Genomic DNA, 24772 nt, shown 5'->3' with positions numbered 1-24772 from the left:
AACCAGTGACGCTTTCTTTGAAGGCTAAATGGCCACCTTAAGTTGTCAAAACCAACAGTTTGCAGTTTGAAATTTAAATAGTCTTTCCTAGAAGACAGTCGTGGACCGCTTGGTATAGGCTGAAGAAGAAGAGTTGGTTTTATATGCCGACTTTCTTCACCACTTAAGGAAGAATCAGACCAGCTTACAATCACCTCCCCTCCCCACAACAGACACCCTATGAGGTAGGTGGGGCTGAGAGAGTGTGAGTAGTCCAAGGTCACCCAGCTGGCTTCATGTGTAGGAAACAAACCCAGTTCACCCAATTAGCCTCCGCCGCTCATGTGGAGGAGTGGGGAATCAAACCCTGTCCTCCAGATCAGAGTCTACTGCTCTTAACCACTACACCATGCTGGCAGTCAGTTACTTCCAAAGGACAGAGGTACCGGGGCTCAGACCCACTGGGATGCTGCTGTCTCTACTTTGAAGCCCTCCTTGTTCAATCCCCTGAGCTCAGATGTGTGGGAGAACTCAGTGGGGATGGAAAGACCTCCCTATGACATATGCAAAAAGGTATGCTCTGTTGTTGTGTAGGTTACAGGTGGGTATCCCAGGCACGCCCTGGATGAATTTAGTTGCCAGGAAAAGGTAAGAGCCAGCATGGCAACAGACTCTAAACTGGAGAACCGGGATTGATTCCCCACTCCTCCACATAAGCGGCGGACTTTAATCTGGTGAACCTGGTTTGTTTCCCCACTCCTCTACATGAACAGCGGACTCTAATCTGGAGAACCGGGCTCAATCCCCCACTCCTCCACATGGAGCCTGCTGGGTGACCTTGGGCCAGTCACAGTTCCCTCACAACCCTCTCAGCCCCACCTACCTCACAAGGTGTCTGTTGTGAGGAGAGGAAGGGCTTCAAGACTCCTTTCGTTATTTGAAAAAGTTTTTAAAATGTCTACAGTACTAAAGATCTGGATTGTCGAGGATGGATGTATGGGTAGCCCATTGTTTGCAGAGACCGGACTTAGTATTCCTTCATCAAAGCTCTAGGCTTGCTCCCGACAATGACTAGTGACATCCCAACAAAGCTCTGTCCAATCTTCTTCTTTTTGCAGGTGTTACTATGAAGTTGATGGATGAGGTAGCTGGAATTGTCGCTGCTCGCCACTGCAAGACCAACATAGTCACAGCATCTGTGGATGCCATCAACTTCCATGAGAAGATTAAAAAAGGTACCTCACTGAATAAAGCCACTCAGGTAGCAAGGGGTGCCTTTCACCTTCGCCTTCCTTGTTGATGCCGCATCTTAACTTGGTCATGTTTTGATTTGCTGGCTGTGGGGATGAGGAGGCATCTGAGCCGTGACTTCAGGTACAAGAATCTGCTGGGCTGATTGCTACGCTCACATGATGTACACATGAAGCTGCCTTATACTGCATGAGACCCTTGGTCCATCAAAGTCAGTATTGTCTACTCTGACCGGCAGCAGCTCTCCAGGGTCTCAAGTAGAGGTCTTTCGCATCACCTACTTGCCTGGTCCTTTAAACTGGAGATGCCGGGGGTTGCACCTGGGACCTTCTGCATGCCAAGCAGAAGCTCTACCACTGAGCTATGGCCCCTCCCATAAGATATGAACACATGAAGCGGCCTTATACTGAACCAGACCCTTGCTCCATCAAAGTCAATATTGTCTGCTCAGACAGGCAGCAGCTCTCCAGGGTCTCAGGCAGGGGTCTTTCACATCACCTACCCGCCTGGTCCTTTCAACTGGAGGTGGCAGGGATTGAACCTGGAGCCTTCTGCATGCCAAGCAGATGCTCTACCACTGAGCCATGGCCCCTCCCCAAACTCCTCGGATATGGTTGACTCTATTCTAGGGCGGAGGGGGCAAAAATGTACAGGCATACCTCGGTTTATTGCGCTTCACTTTATTGCATTTTGTAGATATTTAATTTTTTACAAATTGAAGGTTTGTGGCAATCCTACATCAAGCAAGTCTTTAGGCACAATTTTTCCAACAGCATGTGCTCACTTTGTGTCTCTGTGTCACATTTTTAGCAGCAAAAATATTTTTAAAAGTTTTTAGACATAATGCTGTTGCACCTTTAATAGACCACAGTATAGCGTAAACGTAACTTTTATATGCACTGGGAAATAAAAAATTCACGTGACTTGCTTTATTGCAAGTGTGGTGTGGTTAAGAGCAGTGGTTTGGAGCGGTGGACTCAGATCTGGAGAACTGGGTTTGATTCCCCACTCTTCCATGAGAGCGCCGGAGGCTAATCTGGTGAACTGGATTTGTTTCCCCACTCCTACACACGAAGCCAGCTGGGTGACCTTAGGCAAGTCACAGGAGCTCTCTCAGCCCCACCTACCTCACAGGGTCTCTGTTGTGGGGAGAGAAAGGGAAGGTGATTGTAAGCCGGTTTGAGTCTGTTTTAAGTGGTAGAAAGAGTCAGCATATAAAAACTGACTCCTCTTCTTATTATTGTGGTGGTCAGGAACTGAGCTCGCAATATCTCCGAGGTATGCCTGTGATCTAGATTTTGTTCTTCATTTTTGCTCTTTGGGTTTTCCCTTGTAGTACGAGAGGGTAAGACTTTTCTTCCCCAACTGTATCTAGTATAGAATGCTGAGGCCCGCTTCCAGCAGAGCTGTGCATCTTTCACGCTGCCAGCAACATAAAAACTCCACGCCCTTGTGAGCCAACTCTTGCGCCAAGGAAAGCTTCCTTCTGCTGCCTGTATATGTTATGCAAATTAATCCTATTCTCCACTGTTTCTCTTCCTTTTGCATAATTTATGACCGCTTTGCAGCTGTCAGGGAGGAGCTGGGAGCCATGGAAGGCACTAAATCCCCCAACCGCTGGAAATCGTGTTCAGTTGCTCCTCTGCGTGCTTAACGCTCCATTTGGCATCGTCCACATGCTTTCCAGCATAGTTTGGGTAGTCATTAGGGTTGGAAACTCCCCTCCCCAAATAAACAAGCAAACGGGAAAGCCAAGGTTCTCAGGAAGTTGAATTTTGCACCCAGTATCTTATTCTGTACCCCCACACACATGTTTCCGCACAATCAGGTCGCATACACAATTCTGGCTTCCAGGCCCAGTTCAGGGTACTGCCTTTGACCTTTAAAACCCGTTCTTGTTAAGGACTTGCCAGTATGCCTGACTGCTTGGCTCTCCCCTTAAGACAAACACACACGGCCTGAAAGCTATGGGGAGGCCCTGCTCAAAGGCACCGCAATTTAAGAAAAATGTAGACAAGCTGGAAGGGGCCCAGAGGAGGGCAACAAAGATGGTGAGGGGTCTGGAGACCATGTTCTATGAGGAAAGGTTGAAGAAACTGGGTATGTTTAGCCTAAAGGGGAGAAGACTGAGAGGGGATATGATAACCATCTTCAAGTACTTGAAAGGGTGTCATGTAGAGGTGGGTGCCGAGTTGTTTTCTGTTGCCCCAGAAGGTTGGACCAGAACCAACGGGTTGAAATTAAATCAAAAGAATTTCCGTCTAGACATTAGGAAGAATTTTCTAACAGTTAGAGCAGTTCCTCAGTGGAACAGGCTTCCTCGGGAGGTGGTAATCTCTCCTTCCCTGGAGGCTTTTAAGCAGAGGCTAGATGGCCATCTCTCAGCAATGCTGATTCTATGACCTTAGGCTGATCATGAAAGGGAGGGCACCTTGGCCATCTTCTGGGCATGAAGTAGGGGTCACTGGGAGTGTGGGGGGAAGGTAGTTCAGAATTTCCTGCATTGTGCAGGGGGTTGGACTAGATGACCCTGGTGGTTCCTGGTTCAGTGTGAGTAAGTGTAAAGTGATGCATATTGGGGGGGGGGAAATCCCAACTTCACATATACACTGATGGGATCTATGCTGGCAGCGACAGACCAAGAAAGGGATCTTGGGGTGGTAGTGGATAGCTCAATGAAGATGTCAACCCAGTGTGCGGCTGCTGTAAAAAAGGCAAATTCCATGCTGGCCATAATGAGATGAGGAATAGAGAATAAAACTGCTGATATCATACTGCCCTTGTACAAATCTATGGTGAGACCACACTTGGAATACTGTGTACAGCTCTGGTCACCACACCTAAAAAAGGATATTACAGAGCTTGAGAAAGTGCAGAAAAGAGCAACCAAAATGATTAGGGGACTAGAGCAACTGTCCTATGGGGAGCGGTTAAGACGCTTAGGGCTGTTTAGCTTGGAAAGAAGGCGGCTGAGGGGAGACATGATAGAGGTCTATAAAATTATGCATGGTTTGGAGAGAGTGGACAGGGAGAAGTTTTTCTTCCTCTCCCATAATACCAGAACACGGGGTCATGTGCTAAAGCTGGAGGGTGAGAGATTCAAAACAGATAAAAGGAAGTATTTTTTCACACAACGCATAGTTAAATTGTGGAACTCCCTGCCCCAGGATGTGGTGATGGCTGCCAGCTTGGAGGGCTTTAAGAGGGGAGTGGAGGGCGGGGTTTGGGGAGGGGGGGACTTCACCGCTGTAGAGTCCAGTTGCCAAAGTGGCCATTTTCTCCAATCTTGAAGCTCCGATCCTTCAGGAGCGAAGCAATAACACATTCTCGTGGCGGGATCCTGCACGATGGTACTGAATCGGGCTCCATACGGTATAGCCCTGTGCTGCAAACGAAGCTCTGCTGTTCTGGCAGCGTAAGACACAGAGACTTCTAAAGGCTACATTGGATTAAGAAAGCTTTTTAAAGCTTTATGAGAGAGAGACTGAGAATGTGGGTCAGAGCAGCTTACCCCCCGAGTGGAGAAAAACTGTCTCCCAAGAAACCGGCTTTTCCAGTTCAGCGCGCTGTTCTTGACGGCAGTGGAAAAATCCCATGAAAATCAGCAGCAGCAGCAGATCACGGTGGCCCCATTTTTTCAAACCCCCACTCTTCCTTTCTATCGAAGCCACCTGCAGTCCTGGCTGTGTTTGGGGTAATCAGAGATCTGCAGTGATCTAGTTAAGGTAAACCTCTTTAAAAAAAATACAAACCCCCTTCCTCAATTGAATGGACTATGGAAGTATAAATCCAGTACAAACCCTCCCACAAAACACTCCTTGTTTGGAGGAGAAATGTTCAAAAGCCAATGAGATGAGGAATTATTGTGCTGTGTGCAGGCTGACAGATATGAAATACAGGCTGTTGAGACGGATATAGTTAAATTGTGGAGCTCCCTGCCCCAGGATATGGTGATGGCTGCCAACTTGGAAGGCTTTAAGACAGGAGTGAACATGTTCATGGAGGAGAGGCCTATTCATGGCTACTCATAAAAATGGATACTAGTCATGATACATACCTATTCTTTCCAGGATCATTATATTAGGTGCTGTGGAACACAGGCAGGACAATGCTGCTGCAGTTGTCTTGTTTGTGGTCTTCCTAGAACCACCTGGTTGGCCACTGTGTGAACAGACTGCTGGACTTGATGGGCCTTGGTCTGATCCAGCATGGCCTTTCTTATGTTCTTATATAAATTGGTGATGCCTGGCTTCTTCCACCCGGGGGAACAGATTGCCTCCATCCCAGGAATTCCCAGCCAAAATATTTACTCTTTCACCACACTCCACTCCACGGGGCTGGATCCACGGAAGTATTCCCTCCCGTATTGCTAGGCTTGCTCGTGTGTACATGGGATGCGCCGTCTTCTCGTTCGCCTCGAGGGGTCCTTCCCTGAGCCTTGTGGCCAGCATCTGGAGGGCGCTCCATAAACCGGAAATGTGGCGCGTGCCCAGCCAGGCCGTTGCCGAGGTTCTGACTGTTTTTTTTCTCGGAGCTGGATTTGGGGAAGGAGCCGCTTCCTTTGGCACCCTCCCACATGCGCCAGGGCGCGCAGTAAGGAATAATTGCCGCTTGTCTGTCCCTTTCCCGAGGCGAATTGGTACCAGAAGTGACAGCTCACCAGCTGCGAGTGACTGGGGTGGACGGCTTTCGCGAGCGGAGTTTAAAATTACATGAACTCTGGGACTTGCCTCTTTCTCTCTCTCTGTCAAGCCTTTTGCCGTAACGGTAAATGGGCATTTGGGCAGGGAGGTGTGCGTCGCCGGCTGCAGCCAGCTGGGCGAAGGTCCTGTGGGCCTTTTCTGCGATGAAGATAATAAAATGTGAGCCTTTCCTCCTCACAAGCTCAGCTTGTGCTTCTCGTTGGCGACGGGAAGACGTTTTGCATCCGTGGCCCATATTCCTGGTGATGTGGGATGGGGTGAAGAGAGCCCTTTCCTTCCTTGGTATTCTCATCTGGTCCCTTTCTTTAGCAGGTTGCCAGATATACGGCTTAAACTGCCTACAGTGAGGAAAAAAGCTTAACTAATCTGTTAGTGGGGTCAGATACACACCCATAAAGTCATAGCCTTGGGGGGTGGGATTGCGGGATGATGTATTTGGTTCCAGTTTAATTTGGAAAATATTAAATTTATAGCAAAGGGTGGTTTCTGAGCTCTGTAACAACCCCTTCCAAGTGTTGGTTCCTTACTCATGGCTGTTCATTTAAACCAGGGGTGTTGAACATAAGAAAAGCCATGCTGGATCAGACCGAGGTCCATCAAGTCCAGCAGTCTGCTCATGCAGTGGCCAACCAGGTCAAACATAAGGCCCACAGGCCAGATCTGGCCTCTTGAGAGCTCTTATCCGGCCTGCCAGCCAGACGAGGCAGCCAATTCCCCCCCACCCCAACACACACACACTTGATCTGGGCTGGCGAGGCATGGCGCAGCCCGACCAAGTGGCATTTATGTCTTATCCAGCCCTCGTAACGATTCAGATCGACGCCCCTGGTTTAAACTTTCCTGGAGGATCTTTTCACTAGACGCGCACAAATAGTGGAACCCCCTTCCCAGGTAATGGACTTGATTACGTTGTTTATTTATTGATGGTGGAAAGTGCCATCCAGGTCCAGCTGACCTACGGCAACCCCGTAGGGTTTTCAAGGCAAGAAGCGTTCTGAAGCGGTTTTCCCATTGCCTGCCTCCGCATGGGCTGAGACAGTTCTGAGAGAACTGAGACTGGCCCAAGGTCACCCAGCAGGATTCACGTGGAGGAGCAGGGAATCGAACCCAGTTCTCCAGATTAGAGTCAGCCGCTCTTAACCACTATACCACGCTGGCTAGTCACAGCTCTCTTAGAGCTCTCTCAGCCCCACCTACCTCACAGGGTGTCTGTTGTGGGGAGGGGAAGGGAAGGTGATTGTAAGCTAGTTTGAGTCTCCCTTAAGTGGTATAGAAAGTCGACATATAAAAACCAACTCCTCTTCTTCTCCATGTATTAAATGAGTTTTATTATTATACTGAGACCGTTGAGGATTCCCATTCCCCAGAAACACTGTCTTGAACGCACAGTGTTTCACTTCCCCCTTTTCCTCACTTTGGCAGGGTCTCACTAATCCCAGGACCCTTCTAGTAGAATCCATGTTTTAAACAAACAATGACCGGAGCAGTTTTTAAAATCTACAGTGCACCCAGCCCCCTTACATGGTACAGGTTACAGGAAAACCTTCAACCTTTTCGTGTGTTTTGTAAAAGATCAGTTATGGCTACAGGTATGTAGGAGGGCTAGAATGGCACAGCCTTTGTAGTGGAAGAGGATGCTTGCGGTAAAAGATGGCTTTGTGTACCAGGGCTGCCCTGCCTACCTGTCAGAAGAGGCTTCGATCTCCGCTCTCTCCTGCTCTCTTTACGCGGCCCTCTTCAATCTTGTTATCTCAGAGGCAGCTCTGTTTTCGCTCTCTGCCCCTGAGGGCAAGGTGATTCATAAGCAGCTTTTGGGCTTGCAGGTGAGGGGAAGGCAGGGGACACTCCAACACAAATAGTCAGAGACTAGACAACCAGGCGCTCTTCCGTCGTGGCGTAATGGTTAAGAGTGGCGGACTCTAATCTGGAGAACTGGGTTTGTTTCCTCAATCCACATGAGAGGCAGACTCTAATCTGGTGAACCGGGTTTGATTCTTCACTCCTCCGCATGAAACCTACTGGGTGACCTTAGGCCAGTCACAGTTAGGGGAGGGGCTGTGGCTCAGTGGTAGAGCATCTGCTTGGCACACAGAAGGTCCCAGGTTCAATCCCTGGCATCTCCAGTTAAAGGGACCAGGCAAGTAGGTGATGTGAAAGACCTCTGCCTGAGTCCCTGGAGAGCCACTGCCGGTCAGAGTAGACAATACTGACTTTGATGGGGCAAAGGTCTGATTCAGTATAAGGCAGCTTCACATGTTCATATATGTTCTCTCTGAACTCTCTCAGCCCCACCTACCTCATAAGCTGCTTGTTGTGGGGGAGAGAAGGCGATTGTAAGCCGCTTTGAACATAAGAACATAAGAAAGGCCCTGCTGGATCAGACCAAGGCCCATCAAGTCCAGCAGTCTGTTCACACAGTGGCCAACCAGGTGCCTCTAGGAAGCCACAAACAAGACGACTGCAGCAGCACCATCCTGCCTGTGTTCCACCGCACCCAAAATAATAGGCGTGCTCCTCTGATACTAGAGAGAATGAGTATGCAGCATGACTAGTATCCATTCTAACTAATAGCCATGAATACCCCTTTCCTCCATGAATATGTCCACTCCCCTCTTAAAGCCCTCCAAGCTGGCAGCCATCACCACATCCTGAGGCAGGGAGTTCCACAATTTAACTCTACGTTGTGTGAAAAACTACTTCCTTTTATCTGTTTTGAATCTCTCACCCTCCAGCTTTAGCAGATAACCCCGTGTTCTAGTATTATGGGACTCCTAAAGGTAGAGAAAAGGAGGGTATAAACACCAACTCTTCTTCTTTTCTTCTTATCTCCCTTTATCCCACAGGGGAAGATATTGGTTGGTTGCGAGGCAGTAAAAAAGAAAGCTTCAGACCAATAACCTCATATGAGGACCACCATGTATGAGTGGGTGGTCCCCAGCAGAACTTGCATGTCACCTCGGGTGCCATGTTTGTTTGTTTTCTAAAGGCTCCAGTTCATGCTTGCCAGTTGTCAAGTTGCGCACTGCGCACACGTGGGGGGCCAGGCCATCTCCTGATCGTAATAGCCAGGCTCTTTTGATCCCTACAGCGCTTTGTTTGGGATCCGCAGCTTTGCTACATCTTCACCTCAACGGCCCAGCGAACAGCTGGAAATTCCACCCTGGCCGCTGCCTGCATTTTTCCTTTCATCCGGATGCCGGAGAATTCTTCTTCACTCTGGGGCTCAGACTTGTTTGCTAAGGAATCCACTTCCCTTCTTCCTCATCACAAAAGAGGCTTGAAATTACAGATAATAGCCCTGCTTAGCAGGAGGAACGTGCTGTTTCTCTCCTAAATGTCAAAGCTGATTAGGTGCTCTTCTTCCATTGCCGAACAGCGGGGAGACCAGCTGACTTTGCGGTTCTTCCTGTTCCCCCTCCCCTTTTAATGGATAGTTTATGCGCCGCTGTTTTGTGTTCCATGTTCCCATTTATTTACTGCTCAAAGACCAACAGGTCACAAGCAGAAAGAAAACAAAATACGGATAAAACAAACAAAATATCTAAGATCAGTGTGGAGCCAGCGTGGTGTAGTGGTTAAGAGCGGTGGTTTGGAGCGGTGGACTCCGATCTGGAGAACCGGGTTTGAGTCCCCACTCCTCCACAGGAGCGGCGGAGGCTAATCTGGTGAACTGGATTGGTTTCCCCACTCCTACACACGAAGCCAACTGGGTGACCTTGGGCTAGTCACTCTCTCAGCCCCACCCACCTCACAGGGTGTCTGTGGTGGGGAGGGGAAGGGAAGGCAATTGTAATCCGGTTTGAGTCTCCCTTAAGTGGTAGAAAAAGTTGGCATATAAAAATCAATTCTTCTCCTTCTCCATCATATAACAGTCATTTCAATTTTCTCATTTTAAAATGGTTTGTGTTGTATCTCTCCCCCCCCCCATTTTATTTGCCTAACTATATTAATTTTAAAATGCATTACTTTGGTTATACCTAGGGTTGTCAGCCTCCAGGTAGTAGCTGGAGATCTCCTGCTATTACAACTGATCTCCAGCTGATAGACATCACTTCGCCTGGAGAAAAGGGCCGCTTTGGCAATTGGACTCTATGGCCTTGAAGTCCCTCCCCTCCCCAAACCCCACCCTCCTTAGGCTCCACCCCAAAAACCTCCCACCAGTGGCGAAGAGGGACCTGGCAACCCTGTTGACATCTCAAATATAAGAAGTGAGCCATGAAGAAACCCCTCTTCTCTTTAAATGTACTAATCCAATGAATGTTCTTGGTGTTCTGCGATAGATCCAGACCCCCAAGGATTGCGATTAACATGTTTTCAAAATTCAAAGAAAAGGTTGGGAAACAATGTGGTAATCACAGAATGATCCAAGGTGCAGGTGTGGGGCCTGTTCAGAGGCGCTACAGCTGGGGTCCCTAAGCATGTTCAGCCTGTGGGTACCTTTGGAATTCTGACCCTGGGAGGCGGATCTCTGCTAGTAGGTCTTTGTGAATTTTGAAAACATGTTAATCACAATTCTTGTGGGGGGGGGCACAGAACACCAAGAACATTCATTCGATTCATGGGGTGCCGTTTAAAATTAACATGTTGTTTTAAAATATTTTCTTGGAAGTGTTCATGGCTATTAGTTAAAATGGATACTAGTCATGCTGCATACCTGTTCTCTCCAGGATCAGAGGAACATGCCTATTATATTAGGTGCTTTGGAACACAGGCAGGAAAAGGTGGATTTTTTGAAGTCCCCCTGGGCTACAGAAACAGTTGAAAAAGAAAAACATTTCTTAAAGTGGTGTCTGCAGTATTTTGGCCGTTCTCTCTTTAGATTCTGGTTTGCTGGCTTCATATGTTCAAAACCAAATCATCTGTCGGTGTTAAGGGCATAGAGATCCTCCCTAGCTGCATGGAAATCCTTACTTAGGGTGGGTTACTAGAGTTCACGGTTCTGTACACTCTCAACAGCAGCTGAAAGTGCCAGAAAAGATCGTTCCAAAATGATTTTGTGTCTTGTGTCTGAAAAACCGCTCGGCGTTCCAGAAAATCATGCGTTCTCACCATTGCCCCTCTGTCGGAACCCTTGGCTAACCTGTTCCACTCTGTCCCGCAGGCAGCGTGATCACGATTTCGGGGCGCATGACCTTCACAAGCAACAAGTCTATGGAGATCTCGGTTTTTGTGGACGCCGACCCTTTTGTGGACGAGTCGCAGGAGCGATACCGCGCTGTCAGTGCGTTCTTCACCTATGTGTCCCTGAATAAGGAAGGGAAACCACTCCCTGTCCCACAGCTGGTGGTAAGCGTTGCGGTTCCGTCCCCCTACTCCCCTGGCAGAATCCTCGTGGCTCTTTTTCTACATTCGGTGCAGATTCCTAGATTTCTCTAGAGGCATAAGCATCCTAGGAGAGCCTTATGGTTGGTCAGAAATATGTTCGTGCAGACAAGAAACCCCCGGGAAGCATTTCCAGCTGCATTTCAATGTATTCTTTAAACAAAGCATTGCAGACACCCTCTGGTACTGTGCTTTGCTTCTCAGCTTCTAGGGTTGAAAGGCCACACAAATCCATTTTCTTGTTTATAAAGACATTGCACCCTGCTCAGTTTAGTTCCTATGCAGTGTCCCTAAGGTTTTTTGGTTTTTCTTTTTAACCAGGCTTTATCCAACAGAATCTTGTTTTCTTAGTCAGGCCAGGCTATGCCTCGCCAGCCCAGGTCGAAAGCGGGGGCGGGGATGGCTGTCTCAGTGGGCGAGCCTGCAGCGGTCTCGCCAGCCCAGGACTGGGCGGGGGTGGCCTGCCTTGGCTGGCTCGCAGGCCGGATAAGAGCTCTCAAGGGGCCGGACCTGCCCCCCGGGCCGTAGGTTTGCCATCCCTGCTGTAGTCCTTCCACTGTTGCAGCTTGGCTTCTTCCTGGACTCTTTTAACTTCTTAGTCGTCCTCTGGGGTGGGGGGAAACCAATTAAAAATGGCCGGGAGGGGGAGGTTGGCAGGGTAGAATCTGCAGGCGTAACAAGGGCTTTGTACACCCCTACCCCTCTTGTGCCCCTATTTTCCCCTGGAAATACCTCTGCATTTGCCTTGTTAGGTAAACGTGGTGCCGAGAACCTGCGTCTCTCTAAATGTGTAATTCTCCAGGGTGTTACTGGAGAATTTTTTTTTAACTGATGGTTTCTAAAGCTGCCTTTTCCAGCTGCCTTTTTGCTATTTTGAATTATAAGCGTTCAGGTAGAAATGATGGAGCTCCGGAGGCCAGCCGGTCTCTAGTCCATATCTGTGCCCCCTCCTTTCCTCCCCGGCTGGCTTTTCCCCTACCTGCTATTGTCAATTCTATTTCCCCTTTCGGGTCTATTTTTAGCTCTTTTCAGCCAGGCAGCACTTTTTGTCCAGGATCGGGTGAGAGAGAGTCGTTCCTCGATTATGCCTCGTCGATTCCCCGCTGCACCGATCTTTTCAGCGTTTCAAAGCCCGGTTTGAGTCCTGCCGTCAGAACAGCGCTTATATAATTTGTTGGTCCTCTGCCTTTCCCCTTCCTTTGTTGTTTGCTTAAAGCTCTCTCGTTCTGCTATCCGAGTTGGAGGCGATTGTTTCGTCGGGAATGTTTTCTTTTTGGGACGTGCTGCTTGAAGGGGAGGAGGGCTTTGCTTTTCTAAATTCCGGGGCTCATTAAGGCTCTCCTGGAGTTTGAAGATCAGCCGCTCAGCTGTGCTTTTTTGCATAGCCCCCTGCGCTCGCCGGAGGGAGGTGGGCAGGCCTTGTTGAGAATCTCCTTTATTTGTTTTCCATACATGTTCTGAAGCTGCTTTCCACAACATGCAATAAAAGCAGGATTAAGGAAAGGACGGCAATAAGAAACATAAATCAGCCTGCCAGAGCCATCGTCCTCCTAGGCAGACTTCCCAAAAGCCCCTCCAGAGCGAGAGCAAAAAGGAACAGTTGCTCCATTCCACAATTTCTAGGCTGTACAAAGCAAGAGGGTTTTTTAAATTGCTGTAAAATCTACAAACATATTTACATGAACACATGAAGCAACCTTCTACTGAATCAGACCCTTGGTCCATCAAGGTCAGTATTGTCTACTCAGACTGGCAGCGGCTCTCCAGGGTCTCAGGCAGAGGCCTTTCACATCACCTACTTGCCTAGTCCCTTTAACTGGGGATTCCGGGGATTGAACCAGGGCAAGGTGTCTGTTGTGGGGAGATGAAGGGAAGGAGACTGTAAGCCAGTTCGATTCTCCTTAAAAGGTCAAGAAAGTCGGCATATAAAAACCAACTCTTCTTTTTCCTCCTCCTTCTCTTCTTCCTCCCCCTCCTCTTCTTCGATAAACTCAGTACAGAAATGTATCTGCCCCGAACCTTCTGGATACTGAGGGCTATTATTCAGACTTTAAAATAGGGGGGTTATCCTATTCCAGGGCATGTTTTGTTTTTTTGTTTTGTAAGGCAGGGAGTACCCAGCTTGCTGGGGGTAAAGGGAAGCTGACTGGGGAAGGCACTGGAATACCACCCTGTAAACAAAAGTCTGCCTAGGAAACGTCGGGATGTGACGTCACCCCATGGGTCAGGAATGACCCGGTGCTTGCACAAGGGACCTTTACCTTTTTAAGGCAGGGAGAAGTCAGGTATACTCTTGACATGTCATTCACACAAGGCTCGGTGTCTTTCTTTGCTCATCTTACCGGTTTTGAGGCCCACGCAGGAATCTCTTTCTTTTTGGTCAATGCCATCCCCCCACACTAGCCCTTTGTTATTGTGACCGCACGCCGCTAACTCTCCAAAGCACCTACCGCTCCACTGCTATTTCTATAGCAACCCCGAAGACCTGTGCCAGTTGAAGAGGGGCTAAGTCGATCCTTTCCTCGCACAAAAGAGCTGTTGACTTGCATCGAGCATCTGTAGAGTATTAGCAGGTCATGCGCGTGTTGTGTGTTTTTAAAATGCTTCCGAAGCCCAGCTAATGTTCTTCTCCTGTAAACATTGCCGGTTATCAGTCAGAACTTGGAAGAGCTGCTGCTGCTTCCCCAAGGGTCTTTCCACAGGGGACAAACTTCCCGGGTGGGCATCTGTGCGATGCTCAGAAATATGTGTTTGGGTTTTGAGGCTCTTCTGGAGGACAAAATTCCAGGAGCTCTGGGTGCTAAATTATGTGTTTTATATATGGTGAGGTTGGGACTGGAGGAGGGGAGGAGGCCGTGGCTCAATGGAAGAGCCTCTACTTGGCATGCAGAAAGTCCCAGGTTCAATCCCCGGCATCTCCAGTTAAAGGGACTAGGCAGGCAGGTGATGGGAAAGACTTCTATGTGAGACCCCGGAGTACCACTGCCGGTCTGAGCAGACAATACTGACTTTGATGGACCAAGGGTCTGATTCAGTATAAGGCAGCTTCATGTGTTCATGAGGAGGACTTTGAAAGCCCCCGGTGACCCTCAGCAGCCCTGTTCCACCCCCCACCCCCCAGCAAGAATGTCCCATACCCATAACCATGAGCAGTAGTCTCTAATCTGGGGAATGGGGTTGGTTTCCCCACTCCTACACAAGAAGCCAGACAAGTGGGGACAGCTAGCCGCCATCTTGGGAAGCGATGGATGACCTTGCTTGGCCGATGAGATATGTTTCTGTGTTTGAGTTTGGGATAATCGCATCGACTGGCTGGTATGCAGAATGCCTAGGGTTGCTAGGTCCCTCTTCACCACTGGCGAGAGGTTTTTGGGGAGGAGCCTGAGGAGGGCGGGGTTTGGGGAGGGGAGGGACTTCAGGGCCATGGAGTCCAATTGCCAATGCGGCCATTTTCCCCAGGAGAACTGATCTCTATCGGCTGGAGATCCGTTGTAATAGCAGGAGATCTCCATTTATTTCCTGGAGGTTGGCAATCGTACGAATGCCGGGCGCCTTGCCCCTGTCCAGGGTGCGTAGTCTGTGGTGGAAAGATCACACAGGCCCTCGTCCGTAGGAAAGGCAGAAAGAGCATGCTACAGGATGAGTCTCTGAGTGGGATTTGCTCACCACTATAACCGGCTAGTGGTGGTTGCTGTACTGGAGAAACCCTGCCCCCTCCCCCAACTCAGAGTGGTATAATTTGCCTTTCTTAAGATATGTGGAGAGCCCCGTGGCACAGAGTGGTAAAGCTGCAGTACTGCAGTCCAAGCTCTGCTCACGACCTGGGTTCGATCCCGACGGAAGTCGGTTTCAGGTAGCCGGCTCAAGGTTGACTCAGCCTTCCATCCTCCCGAGGCCGGTCAAATGAGTACCCAGCTTGCTGGGAGTAAAGGGAAGACGACTGGGGAAGGCACTGGCAAACCACCCCATAAACAAAGTCTGCCTAGTAAACGTCGGGATGTGACGTCACCCCATGGGTCAGGAATGACCTGGTTCTTGCACAGGGGACCTTTACCTTTTAAGATACATGGGCTTGGCTTTCTTGCTTTCAACCCTCTCTGGATTTGTTTGCGCTGCCAGTGTCTTTCGATAGAAAAGCCAGCATGGTGTAGTGGTTTAGAGTGGTGGACTCTAATCTGGAGAACTGGGTTCGATTCCCCGCTCCTCCCCATGGAGCTTGCTGGGTGACCTTGGGCCAGTCACAGTTCTGTATGAACTCTCTCAGCCTCACCTACCTCACAACGTGCCTGTTGTGGGGAAAGGAGAAGGAAGGGAATTGTAAGCCGGTTTGAGGCTCCTTAAAGGAAGAGAAAATCAGGGCATAAAAAACAACTCTTCTTTTCCTCCTCCTGCTTGCTTGCTTGCTGCTCTGGATTGGGTGTGGGTGTGTTATCCAGCCACTTGACCCTAGAAAGTTAGTCTGGCAGGCTTTATGTTTCCTTTTGTTTCGCTTTCGGACAGCTGCACACCGCAAGCCTGCCCTTGGTCTAAACTTGCATTTATTGGGTTAAGCAGAGGCGAACCCCTGGCTGTGCTGGGCCAGCATCCCTCCTCACCTGTTTGGTCACGATGTGGAATACCAGCCCCTCCTCTCCCCCGCCCCAGTATCGCCCAGCGGTTCGCAGAAGGGAAACAGAACTCGCATTTTTAATCTCTGCAGCTGCCTGATTTTTTATCTCCTTTTTACGCCGGGCCTTTCAGCTTTATTGTGTCGCGAGCAGCCTCCGTCATTTTTAATGGAGAATGCCCCATACAGATGTTCCCGATCAATGAATGGGTGCGGCCGAGCCAGCCAGAAATGCACCTGGGGGAGGGGGAGTTTAGAAAAAGCGATCGCTTTGTGTTCGAGCCAGCTTGGTGTAGTGGTTAAGAGCAGTGGTTTGGAGCGGTGGACTCTTGATCTGGAGAACTGGGTTTGATTGCCCACTCCTCCACATGAGCAGCGGAGGCTAATCTGGTGAACTGGATTAGTTTCCCCCCTCCTACTCCAGCTGGGTGATCTTGGGCTAGTCACAGCTCTGTTAGAGCTCTCTCAGCCCCACCTACCTCACAGGGTGTCTGTTGTGGGGAAGGGAAGGGAAGGGTTCAGATTCAGATTGTTTATTTACGGCCCTTAGCCAGATAAAACCAGAAACATGGACTAAAATATTCTTATAAGACTCAGACTGTAATTCTTTTTTTGTAACACTTAAAAAAAGAAATAACAACCGAGACACTTCTGCAAATTGGGCTAAGGGAAGGGGAGGTGATTGTAAGCCGGTTTTATTCTCCCTTAAGTGGTAGAGAAAGTCAGCATATATAAAAACCAACTCTTCTTCTTCCTCTTCTTAGTTATCCAGAAGCGTCTAAACAGTTTGATCCAACTCTGTGAAAATATGCATCTAGTTCTCTATGCTAACCTCTATAAATCACAGTATTGTTGTGGTTTGGTCTTTGAAGGGGGAGAAGTGTTTATAAACTGCTAAGTTATTACCAAATAGACATGTTGGTTTTGAGCCGTTGTGTATACACCGAGGCTAGGAAGTCCTTGACTTGTTGCTTGCTTTGGAAAAAGCAAAGATTCCAGAGCTGTTTCCTCCCCACCCCACCCCAAGGCTTCGTTGGCTGGTGCATAGAGATGAATTGGTTCCTTTTAGGTGCCCCGGGGCCTCGTTGGTGGATTTTGAACACCAATAAAGCCAGCAGAATAAGAGATGGATCTGATCCATAAGGCGCAATCCTCTGGGAAGTTCTCCTGCACAAGCTCCATTGAAATGTGCAGGAGCGGTGAAGAATTCAGGCATGCTGGGACCCCCAACTCATTTCAGGGGGGCTCGCACAGGAAAGAAGAAGAGTTGGTTTTTATATGCCGACTTTCTCTGCCACTTAAGGGAGACTCAAACCGGCTTACAATCACCTTCCCTTCCCCTCCCCACAACAGACACTCTGTGAGGTAGGTGGGGCTGAGAGAGCTCTAAGAGAGCTGTGACTAGCCCAAGATCACCCAACTGGCTTCGTGTGTAGGAGTGGGGAAACCAACCCAGCTCACCAGATTAGCCTCCGCCGCTCATGTGGAGGAGCGGGGAATCAAACCCGGTTCTCCAGATCAGACTCCACCCCTCCAAACCACCGTTCTTAACCACTACACCACGCTGGGAGTGCTTCCTAGCATAGGGGACCCCAATGTGGTGCCCAAGTGTCTTTAGGAAGTGGGTGGGGCCAGGTACGGCTTTTGCCCAGCAACGCTTTTGATCGACTGTTGGAGACTGGATTGGCTGTACAGATTTTTTAGAATGTTGCTTGGGCTGCAGCTGCCACCACAGCACAAGGACCCGCACTATTGCTGAAGTTAAGCTGTGACAGTAATTTCGTGGCTGGCTCCGCCTCCTGTGGCATTCATTTTGTGGCTGCGTCCACCGTGCCATGTCAGAACTCCAAATGTGACCACAGGCTCAATAAGGTTAGGGACCCCCATCCTAGTGGATTGTACCCTGTATTAACTAGCAGCAGCTAGAGTCTCATTGGAACTTTCCATTTCAGGATCTGAAAAGGTCATGTGAGCAAACCCCCGCTTCCCTCCCCCCCCCCCCACATGAACACATGAAGGCTGCCTTATACTGAATCAGACCCTTGGTCCATCAAAGTCAGTATTGTCTACTCAGACCGGCAGTGGCTCTCCAGGGTCTCAGGCCAAAGTCTTTCACATCACTTACTCGCCTAGTCCCTTTAACTGGAGATGCGGGGACTGAACCTGGGGCCTTCTGCATGCCAAGCAGATGCTCTGCCACTGAGCCACAGCCCCTCCCCAAAGAGTATCCGGTGATTCCTAGAGGAGCATGACATCACATGAACACATGAAGCTGCCTTATACTGAATCAGACCCTGGGTCCATCCAAGTCAGTATTGTCTACTCTGACTGGCATCTCTCCAGGGTCTCAGGCAGAGGTCTTTTACATCACCTCCTTGCCTGGTCCCTTTAACTGGAGGTGCCAAGGACTGAACCTGGGACCTTCCGCATGCCAAGCAGATGCTCTACCACTGAGCTATGGCCCTTCCCCCACATAAAGCGGTCCTGATTTTATACCCTTGAGGGTTTTCATGGAGGATTTTGAAGGATTTGCCAGTGCATTGAATGCCACTCTGCAGTGAGGCACACAAGGAGGGTCCCCTCATGCTCTTAGCAATCCTAGCAGAGAAAGGGAATCATCCCATCTTCAGCAGAGCTTGTTCACGTAAAATTAACCACATTACTGGAAGATGTGAGATAGTCATCGTCCTTGGCTTCCTGCCCAGCAGAGGGAGAGGAGGACAGCAAGACTCTTGCAATGAGCTCATTCCTTGCGTCTGCTGTTCGTTGGCTGTCCGCACTTGACAGGGTAGTGTGTGTGCGTGTGTTCTCCCCCTTGACTACTGCAATGTGATCTCCATGGGTTTGCACTTGGAGGCTGCCTGGAACCATCCAGAACATGGCAGCGTGTCTTTTCGACTGGAGCTGACTCTGCAGAGCAAATTGGAGCCTGTATTAAGAGCTCCGCTGGTTACCAGGTAGCTGTGGGGCTAACTTCAAGATGCTTATATTGAACCTTCGAACAGCCATACAGCCTGGGTCTGGGATATTCAGGGAGTAGTTTTCCCATAAGTAGCCCCCACATGGGCCATGATTTGAACTTGAGAGGTGAGGCTCTGCTTCAGGTTGTTTGCTTTGACCCCCACTGGAAATTGGGGTGGTAATAGTCTGCATAGAAAACAGCCTCCCAGAAGAAATACTCCAGAGCTGTTCCTTGAACCAGCATGGTGTAGTGGTTAAGAGCGGTGGTTTGGAGTGGTGGATTCTGATCTGGAGAACCGGTTTTGATTTCCATCTCCTCCATGTGAGTGGCAGAGGTTAATCTGGTAAACTGGATTTTTCCCCACTCCTACACAAGAAGCCTTGGGCTAGTCACACTCAGCCCCACCCACCTCCCAGGGTGTCTGTTGTGGGGAGGGGAAGGGAAGGTGATTGTAAGCCGGTTTGAGTCTCCCTTAAGTGGTAGAGAAAGTCGACATATAAAACCCAACTCTTCTTCTTTTCAGGGAGCCTTGAAAAGATTTTGTTTCACCAGGCATTTAGGATCTGGGGAACTTTAGGATCTGGGGAGGAAGGCCATTGTGAATAGTTTTTAGATGCTTTGCAATAACATATATATATATTTGGTTCAATCGACAGGTAGAAACAGAAGATGAGCGGAGGCGTTTCGAAGAGGGGAAGGGCCGCTACCTCCAAACCAAAGCCAAGCGCCAGGCAAAGATGCAGCCACTGACTCAGCAATGACATTCCAACAGCGTTCGCTTCCGGGAGAGAGCTGCCCTCTGCATTTACATTCGAAATCTTCATTTCGGCCAGATTCTACTGCAGATCTGACTGGGGGAGGAGGGCACGTGTGGCCCTTGAAGCCACCTCTCTCCCCCCTCCCCCAGCTCTCTGGGAAAGGATCACCCGTCATGTCAATAATTGTAGTTCGTCCAGTCACCCCTCCAGGAAAAGCCCCCCACAGCCTATGATGTAGATCAGAAAGATCTCCTGTGGGAGGGGAAATAGGGGAGATCGAAGCGGTGTTAGAGAGCCACGGCCTGCAGTTTCTGAGGCTTAGTGCGTGAACGAGGACTGGTGTACACCACCGGTTTTGAAATCTCAACACAATACAGATGAACCAAACGTTTGGGTGAATAGAAGCAGGAATATGTTGGTACTTGTGGTTATGATGTTTGGTCTCTGTAAATCTGTCTCTTCTCTTCCCCCCCTGCCCCCCCCCCCAGTACCAAAGCATTCTACAAAGAGCCGAAAAGCTCTTATTGGGGCCTCGGCCCCTGGCATCTCTGCAACTTCATATTTCATTCCCATTCCTGTGAACACAAGAAGCTGCTTCTTCCTAGTTGCAAGCTTAAAACACTGCTCAATATGTCAGTTGGTCTCTCTTCACTCCATTCCACTTCTCTTGAATATATATAAATATATATATATATGGATTTAATTTATTTAAGGGATATTGTGAATAAAGGCTGTCTGCCTTGTAACTCTGTAAAACCTAAGTGGGTGTCGAGTTCCTTTTGTTTTTTAAAAAAATGTCCAGAGATTGTTTGGGCGGATGAAACATCCCATGGGGTACAGAAGCATGCGAAACTTGTACAGCATCTGGGCGGCTTGAATCACTTAAAAGAAGAAGAGTTGGCTTTTATATGCCAACTTTCTTTACCATTCAAGGCAGAATGAAACCGGCTTATAATCACCTTCCCTTCCGCACACAGACACCCTGTGAAATAAGTGGGGCTGAGAGAGTTCGAGAGAACTGCGACTAGCCCGAGGTCATCCAGCTGGCTTCGTGTGTAGGAGTGGGGAAACAAATCCAGTTCACCAGATTAGCCTCTGCTGCTCATGTGGAGGAGCGGGGAATTGAACCCGGCTCTCCAGATCAGAGTCCACCGCTCCAAACCACTACACCACACCAGCAGAAGGCCTGATTATCTCGTCCAGGTCTTGCCCTGTCACAACTGGCATGGTTGCTTCAGTCTCACAGGCTTAGAGCACTGGGGGGGAGGGGTTCTCTTGGCTCGTGCCTCCCTTAAGCTGGGATTTATTACCTGAGCTGCTTAACAAGGCAAATCCAAATATCCAGAGAACGAGAACCCATGTAAACCATTGTCCGCCACATTTTCTGCAGGACTTAGCAAGATCAGTGGCAGCACAAAATAGCTGACTTTGGCGGAGCTCTGGTTGAACACCCTCTGGATTAGCGGCAGTGGGACCAACTGGACTAGATAGCAGAGTCCGCACATCCCAGTTCATCCTTGCAGAAATGGTGAAAAAGCCATCCTTTATGAAGGTCATCCTCAGACACACACATGAACACACATGAAGCTGCCTGATACTGAATCAGACCCTCGGTCCATCAAAGTCAGTATTGTCTACTAAGACCGGCAGTGGCTCTCCAGGGTCTCAGGCCAAAGTCTTTCACATCACCTACTTGCCTAGTCCCTTTAACTGGAGATGCCGGGGATTGAACCTGGGACCTTCTGCATGCCAAGCAGATTCTCTACCACTGAGCCACAGCCCCTCCCCACCCGTGTGATAGATCCTGTTATTGTTTTAATGCATAGGAACCAAGAATGAAATGGTGGTTTGCCAAATGGCCAAGGCAGGATTTGAACCCAGGCTCTCTAAATTCAAGATAGCTTCTTCGTGTCCTGAACAGTCCCATTTCAAACCGATCGCCTCTGAACTTTTTATTTCTACATCTAACTTCCCTCGTCTGCAGCATTCAGGCACTGTACTCACTGAAGCCCACCCAAGTTGATTGAAACTGATCACGATGGGTAGCCGTGTTAATCTGTCTGTAGCAGTAGAAAAGAGCAAGAGTCCAGTAGCACCTTAAGGACTAACAAAATTTTTGGCAGGGTATGAGCTTTTGTGAGTCACCGCTCATTTCTTCAGATACAGGTTGAAGCCAAATGAAGAAGAGTATGCCGACTTTCTCTACCACTTAAGGAAGAATCAAACCGGCTTACAATCACCTTCCCTCCTCCTCCCCACAACAGACACCCTGTGAGGTAGGTGGGGCTGAGAGAGTGTGACTAGCCCAAGGTCATCCAGCTGGCTTCATGTGTAGTATTGGGGAAACCAACCCAGTTCACCAGATTTAGCGTCTGCCGCTCATGTGGAGTGGAGAATCAAACCTGGTTCTCCAGATCAGAGTCCACCGCTCTTAACCACTACACCATGCTAGCTACCCCATGAGTTAAAATCTGGCGTTTCCTTCATTTACCTTTGGGGTGGAGGCTGAGTTTTGCCTTATAACATCTTCACCCAGGTGCCGAAGCGATGGCTTTTGTTATTTGCTAGAAATTTACTGTTTTATTTTGCTTGCTTAGGAGCTGTCTAAATCAGGCAAGTGACGGGGAAGGTTTACAAGTAAAGTAAACCCAGTCACGTGAAAGGAGAGAATTGTCGGATCTAATCAATGTACCTCGTGTTGAGCTGGTTTTCTACCCTGGGAAAAAAAAAACTTGCAAATTGATTGATGGATTCCCAGAAAAGTCCAAGCTGCTGCAGGTGGGAAGAGCAGAGGAAGGAGGGGAGAACCCCAAAGTTAGATAGTTTGTGGCGGTTTGACATCTCATCCTTCTTAATTGAGTTGGGAACAGAAAGTACACTGGGATGGGGAAAGTGGTATGTATGCTGTTTTTATAATTAAATTGTCTGCCGGTGCTGCAGAGCGGCAGAGGGGAAACAGCAGCGGAGGCAAAATAGTGGTAAAGTTTGACAGACATAAATCTGGATGCATCGTGGGAGGCAGAGGATGGGGCAGCCAGCCAGAGAGTTCTTCTGGAACGGCTGTGCCCAAACTCCTTCCAAATAAATGTTCCTTTAAGCCCGCAAAATTTTTCTGTAACCCGTCGGTGCTGGGAATAGATAATTCTGCTGTCTCTCTGAGCTAGGAGTTACTAGATCGTTCCGAAGAAGAGTAGAGTTGGGTTTTTTTTTTTTTTTATTGCTTTTTTATAATTAAAAAATAAAAATAAATCATAATTCAATACAAAAAAATACAAAATCACACAGCACTATTACATCCAGTAGAAATACAATGTATGTTATCCTTCATAAAATATATAGTGCCCAAATCACCACCATCCCACCTTTGTGCCCTCCACCCTTGGACTCCCGGAGTGGTGTTATGACAGTATTTAAAAATCTATTATAATAATCATTTATTAAAAACACATTATAATTCATTAACTATAGCTGTAAAATCCATTTTTGCCAATAGCCATATTTTTTTAAATAGTAACTCAAAAATAAAAAAAGATCCTTCCTTTTGTCTATTGGGTATTCCTAAAAAGAATTTAGATAAAGGTGATAGTCATATGCCAATATAGTTTTGCTGCAGCTAGAATTACAATTGCTAAGAACTGGAAGCAAATAAATAAACCTTCAATTAAAGATTGGAGAGAAAAGCTATGGATGTATATGCGGATGGCCAAACTTACAGATTCTTTACATGCTAAAGATATGGAGTTGGGTTTTTTATATGCCGGCTTTTTCTACCACTTCAATCAATCAAGTTCTATGAACTTGGGCAGTTCATGGGAGGGGGGCATCTTGGCCATCTTCTGGGCATTGGGTGTGTGTGTGGGGGGTAGTTGTGAGTTTCCTGCATTGTGCAGGGGGTTGGACTTGATGACTCTGGTGGTCCCTTCCAACTCTGATTCAAAGTTTTATTTTGATACAATATCAGCTCTGAATAAAAATCAAAGTTAGGTTAAAATAATAAAATAAAATAATAAAAGTTGATGATTCTGGGAGGGATGATTTGAAGAAGAGGAGGAAAGATCTATGGGGAAAGGTTTTCAAATAGCCGTTTACGAATCCCACTAGACTGGAGGCAAAATTTGGCTACTTGAATGGTTTTCTCTCGAGAGGAGTCTGCTAAGAGAAGGGAGTCTCTCTACCACTTAAGGAAGAATCAAATTGGCTTACAATCTCCTTCCCTTCCCCTCCCCAAGACACCCTGTGAGGTAGATGGGGCTGAGAGAGCTCTAAGAGAGCTGTGACTAGCCCAAGGTCACCCAGCTGGCTTCATGTGGAGGAGTGGGGAATCAAACCTGGTTCTCCAGATTAGAGTCCACCGCTCTTAACCACTACACCATGCTGGCTTCCAATGTAGAAACGTGGCAGAATTTCCCACCTTTGGGAAAGAGAACCTCTCTGGGTGACTCACTGATGAAGGGATTCTCTGAGGTTGCATAAGTCTATTCTACACGCTAATTGTAACCTTGTTGAGAAAGTCTGTGGTGTGGCTTCAACAGGTTTTTTAAAAATTGCATATCAAAATCAGGGTAGTTTTTATCTTCTGGAGTGACAGGTGCGGGGGTTCATATTTGTAGGAGCCATTTTGGTTGCATTGCCGCATGGTGTAGTAGTTAGAGTGTGAGACCAGGATCTGGGAGACCGTTTCAAATCCCTGTTCATCCATGGAGCTCCCTGTGTGACCCTGGCTAGTCTATCACTCTTAGCCTAACCGACCTCCCAGGGTGGTTGTGAGGATCAAATGGAGATTGATTATGTCAGCTGGAGGAAAGGGGGTATCATATCTTATTCCGAACTGAGCCAGAGTACACGACCAATAGATCCACAAAATGAAGCTACAGAAAGATGTGGGAGCGGGGTAGAGACCATACCAGCTCTGGAAAGGGTCCCATCCCCTGATGGAGGGGGACTGAGCAGGGCCAGGCCTGGTATCCACCGGAGTCTCACTATCCACACAGCTCAGCCTGGCCTGCCAGCGGCAGCCCCTATGCATCTGAACCCTACCCAGTGGTGGCATCTGCCATGCAACTCCTCCAGACTTTTCCTGAGCAAATGCCGCCAGGGCGAAGACAGGGGCAGTGAAAGGTAAGTGGGTCGGTGGGTGTGGAGGCAGCAGAAAAGGGGAGAGGCTATGGGGGCTAACAGGCAAGGAAAAGAG

The 24772-nt window shown here is 48.6% G+C and overlaps 1 protein-coding gene across 3 annotated transcripts in view; it reads left to right on the top strand.

Annotated features, from left to right (window-relative positions):
* ACOT7 (acyl-CoA thioesterase 7) overlaps positions 1-19652 on the top strand; it is a 66283-nt gene extending 46631 nt beyond the window's left edge. For all 3 annotated transcript variants that reach the window (XM_056865148.1, XM_056865150.1, XM_056865149.1), the window contains 3 exons: positions 1098-1214; positions 11035-11219; positions 19480-19652. In XM_056865148.1, coding sequence (XP_056721126.1) covers positions 1098-1214; positions 11035-11219; positions 19480-19584 — 407 coding nt within the window. In that variant the 3' untranslated portion in view covers positions 19585-19652. The remainder of the gene's footprint in view (positions 1-1097; positions 1215-11034; positions 11220-19479) is intronic.
* The last annotated feature ends 5120 nt before the right edge of the window (positions 19653-24772 follow it).

The sequence above is a fragment of the Euleptes europaea genome, chromosome 19 (genome assembly GCF_029931775.1).
Source record: "Euleptes europaea isolate rEulEur1 chromosome 19, rEulEur1.hap1, whole genome shotgun sequence".
In the NCBI taxonomy this organism is placed as follows: domain Eukaryota; kingdom Metazoa; phylum Chordata; class Lepidosauria; order Squamata; family Sphaerodactylidae; genus Euleptes; species Euleptes europaea.
This window is presented reverse-complemented; position numbering and strand designations above follow the sequence as displayed.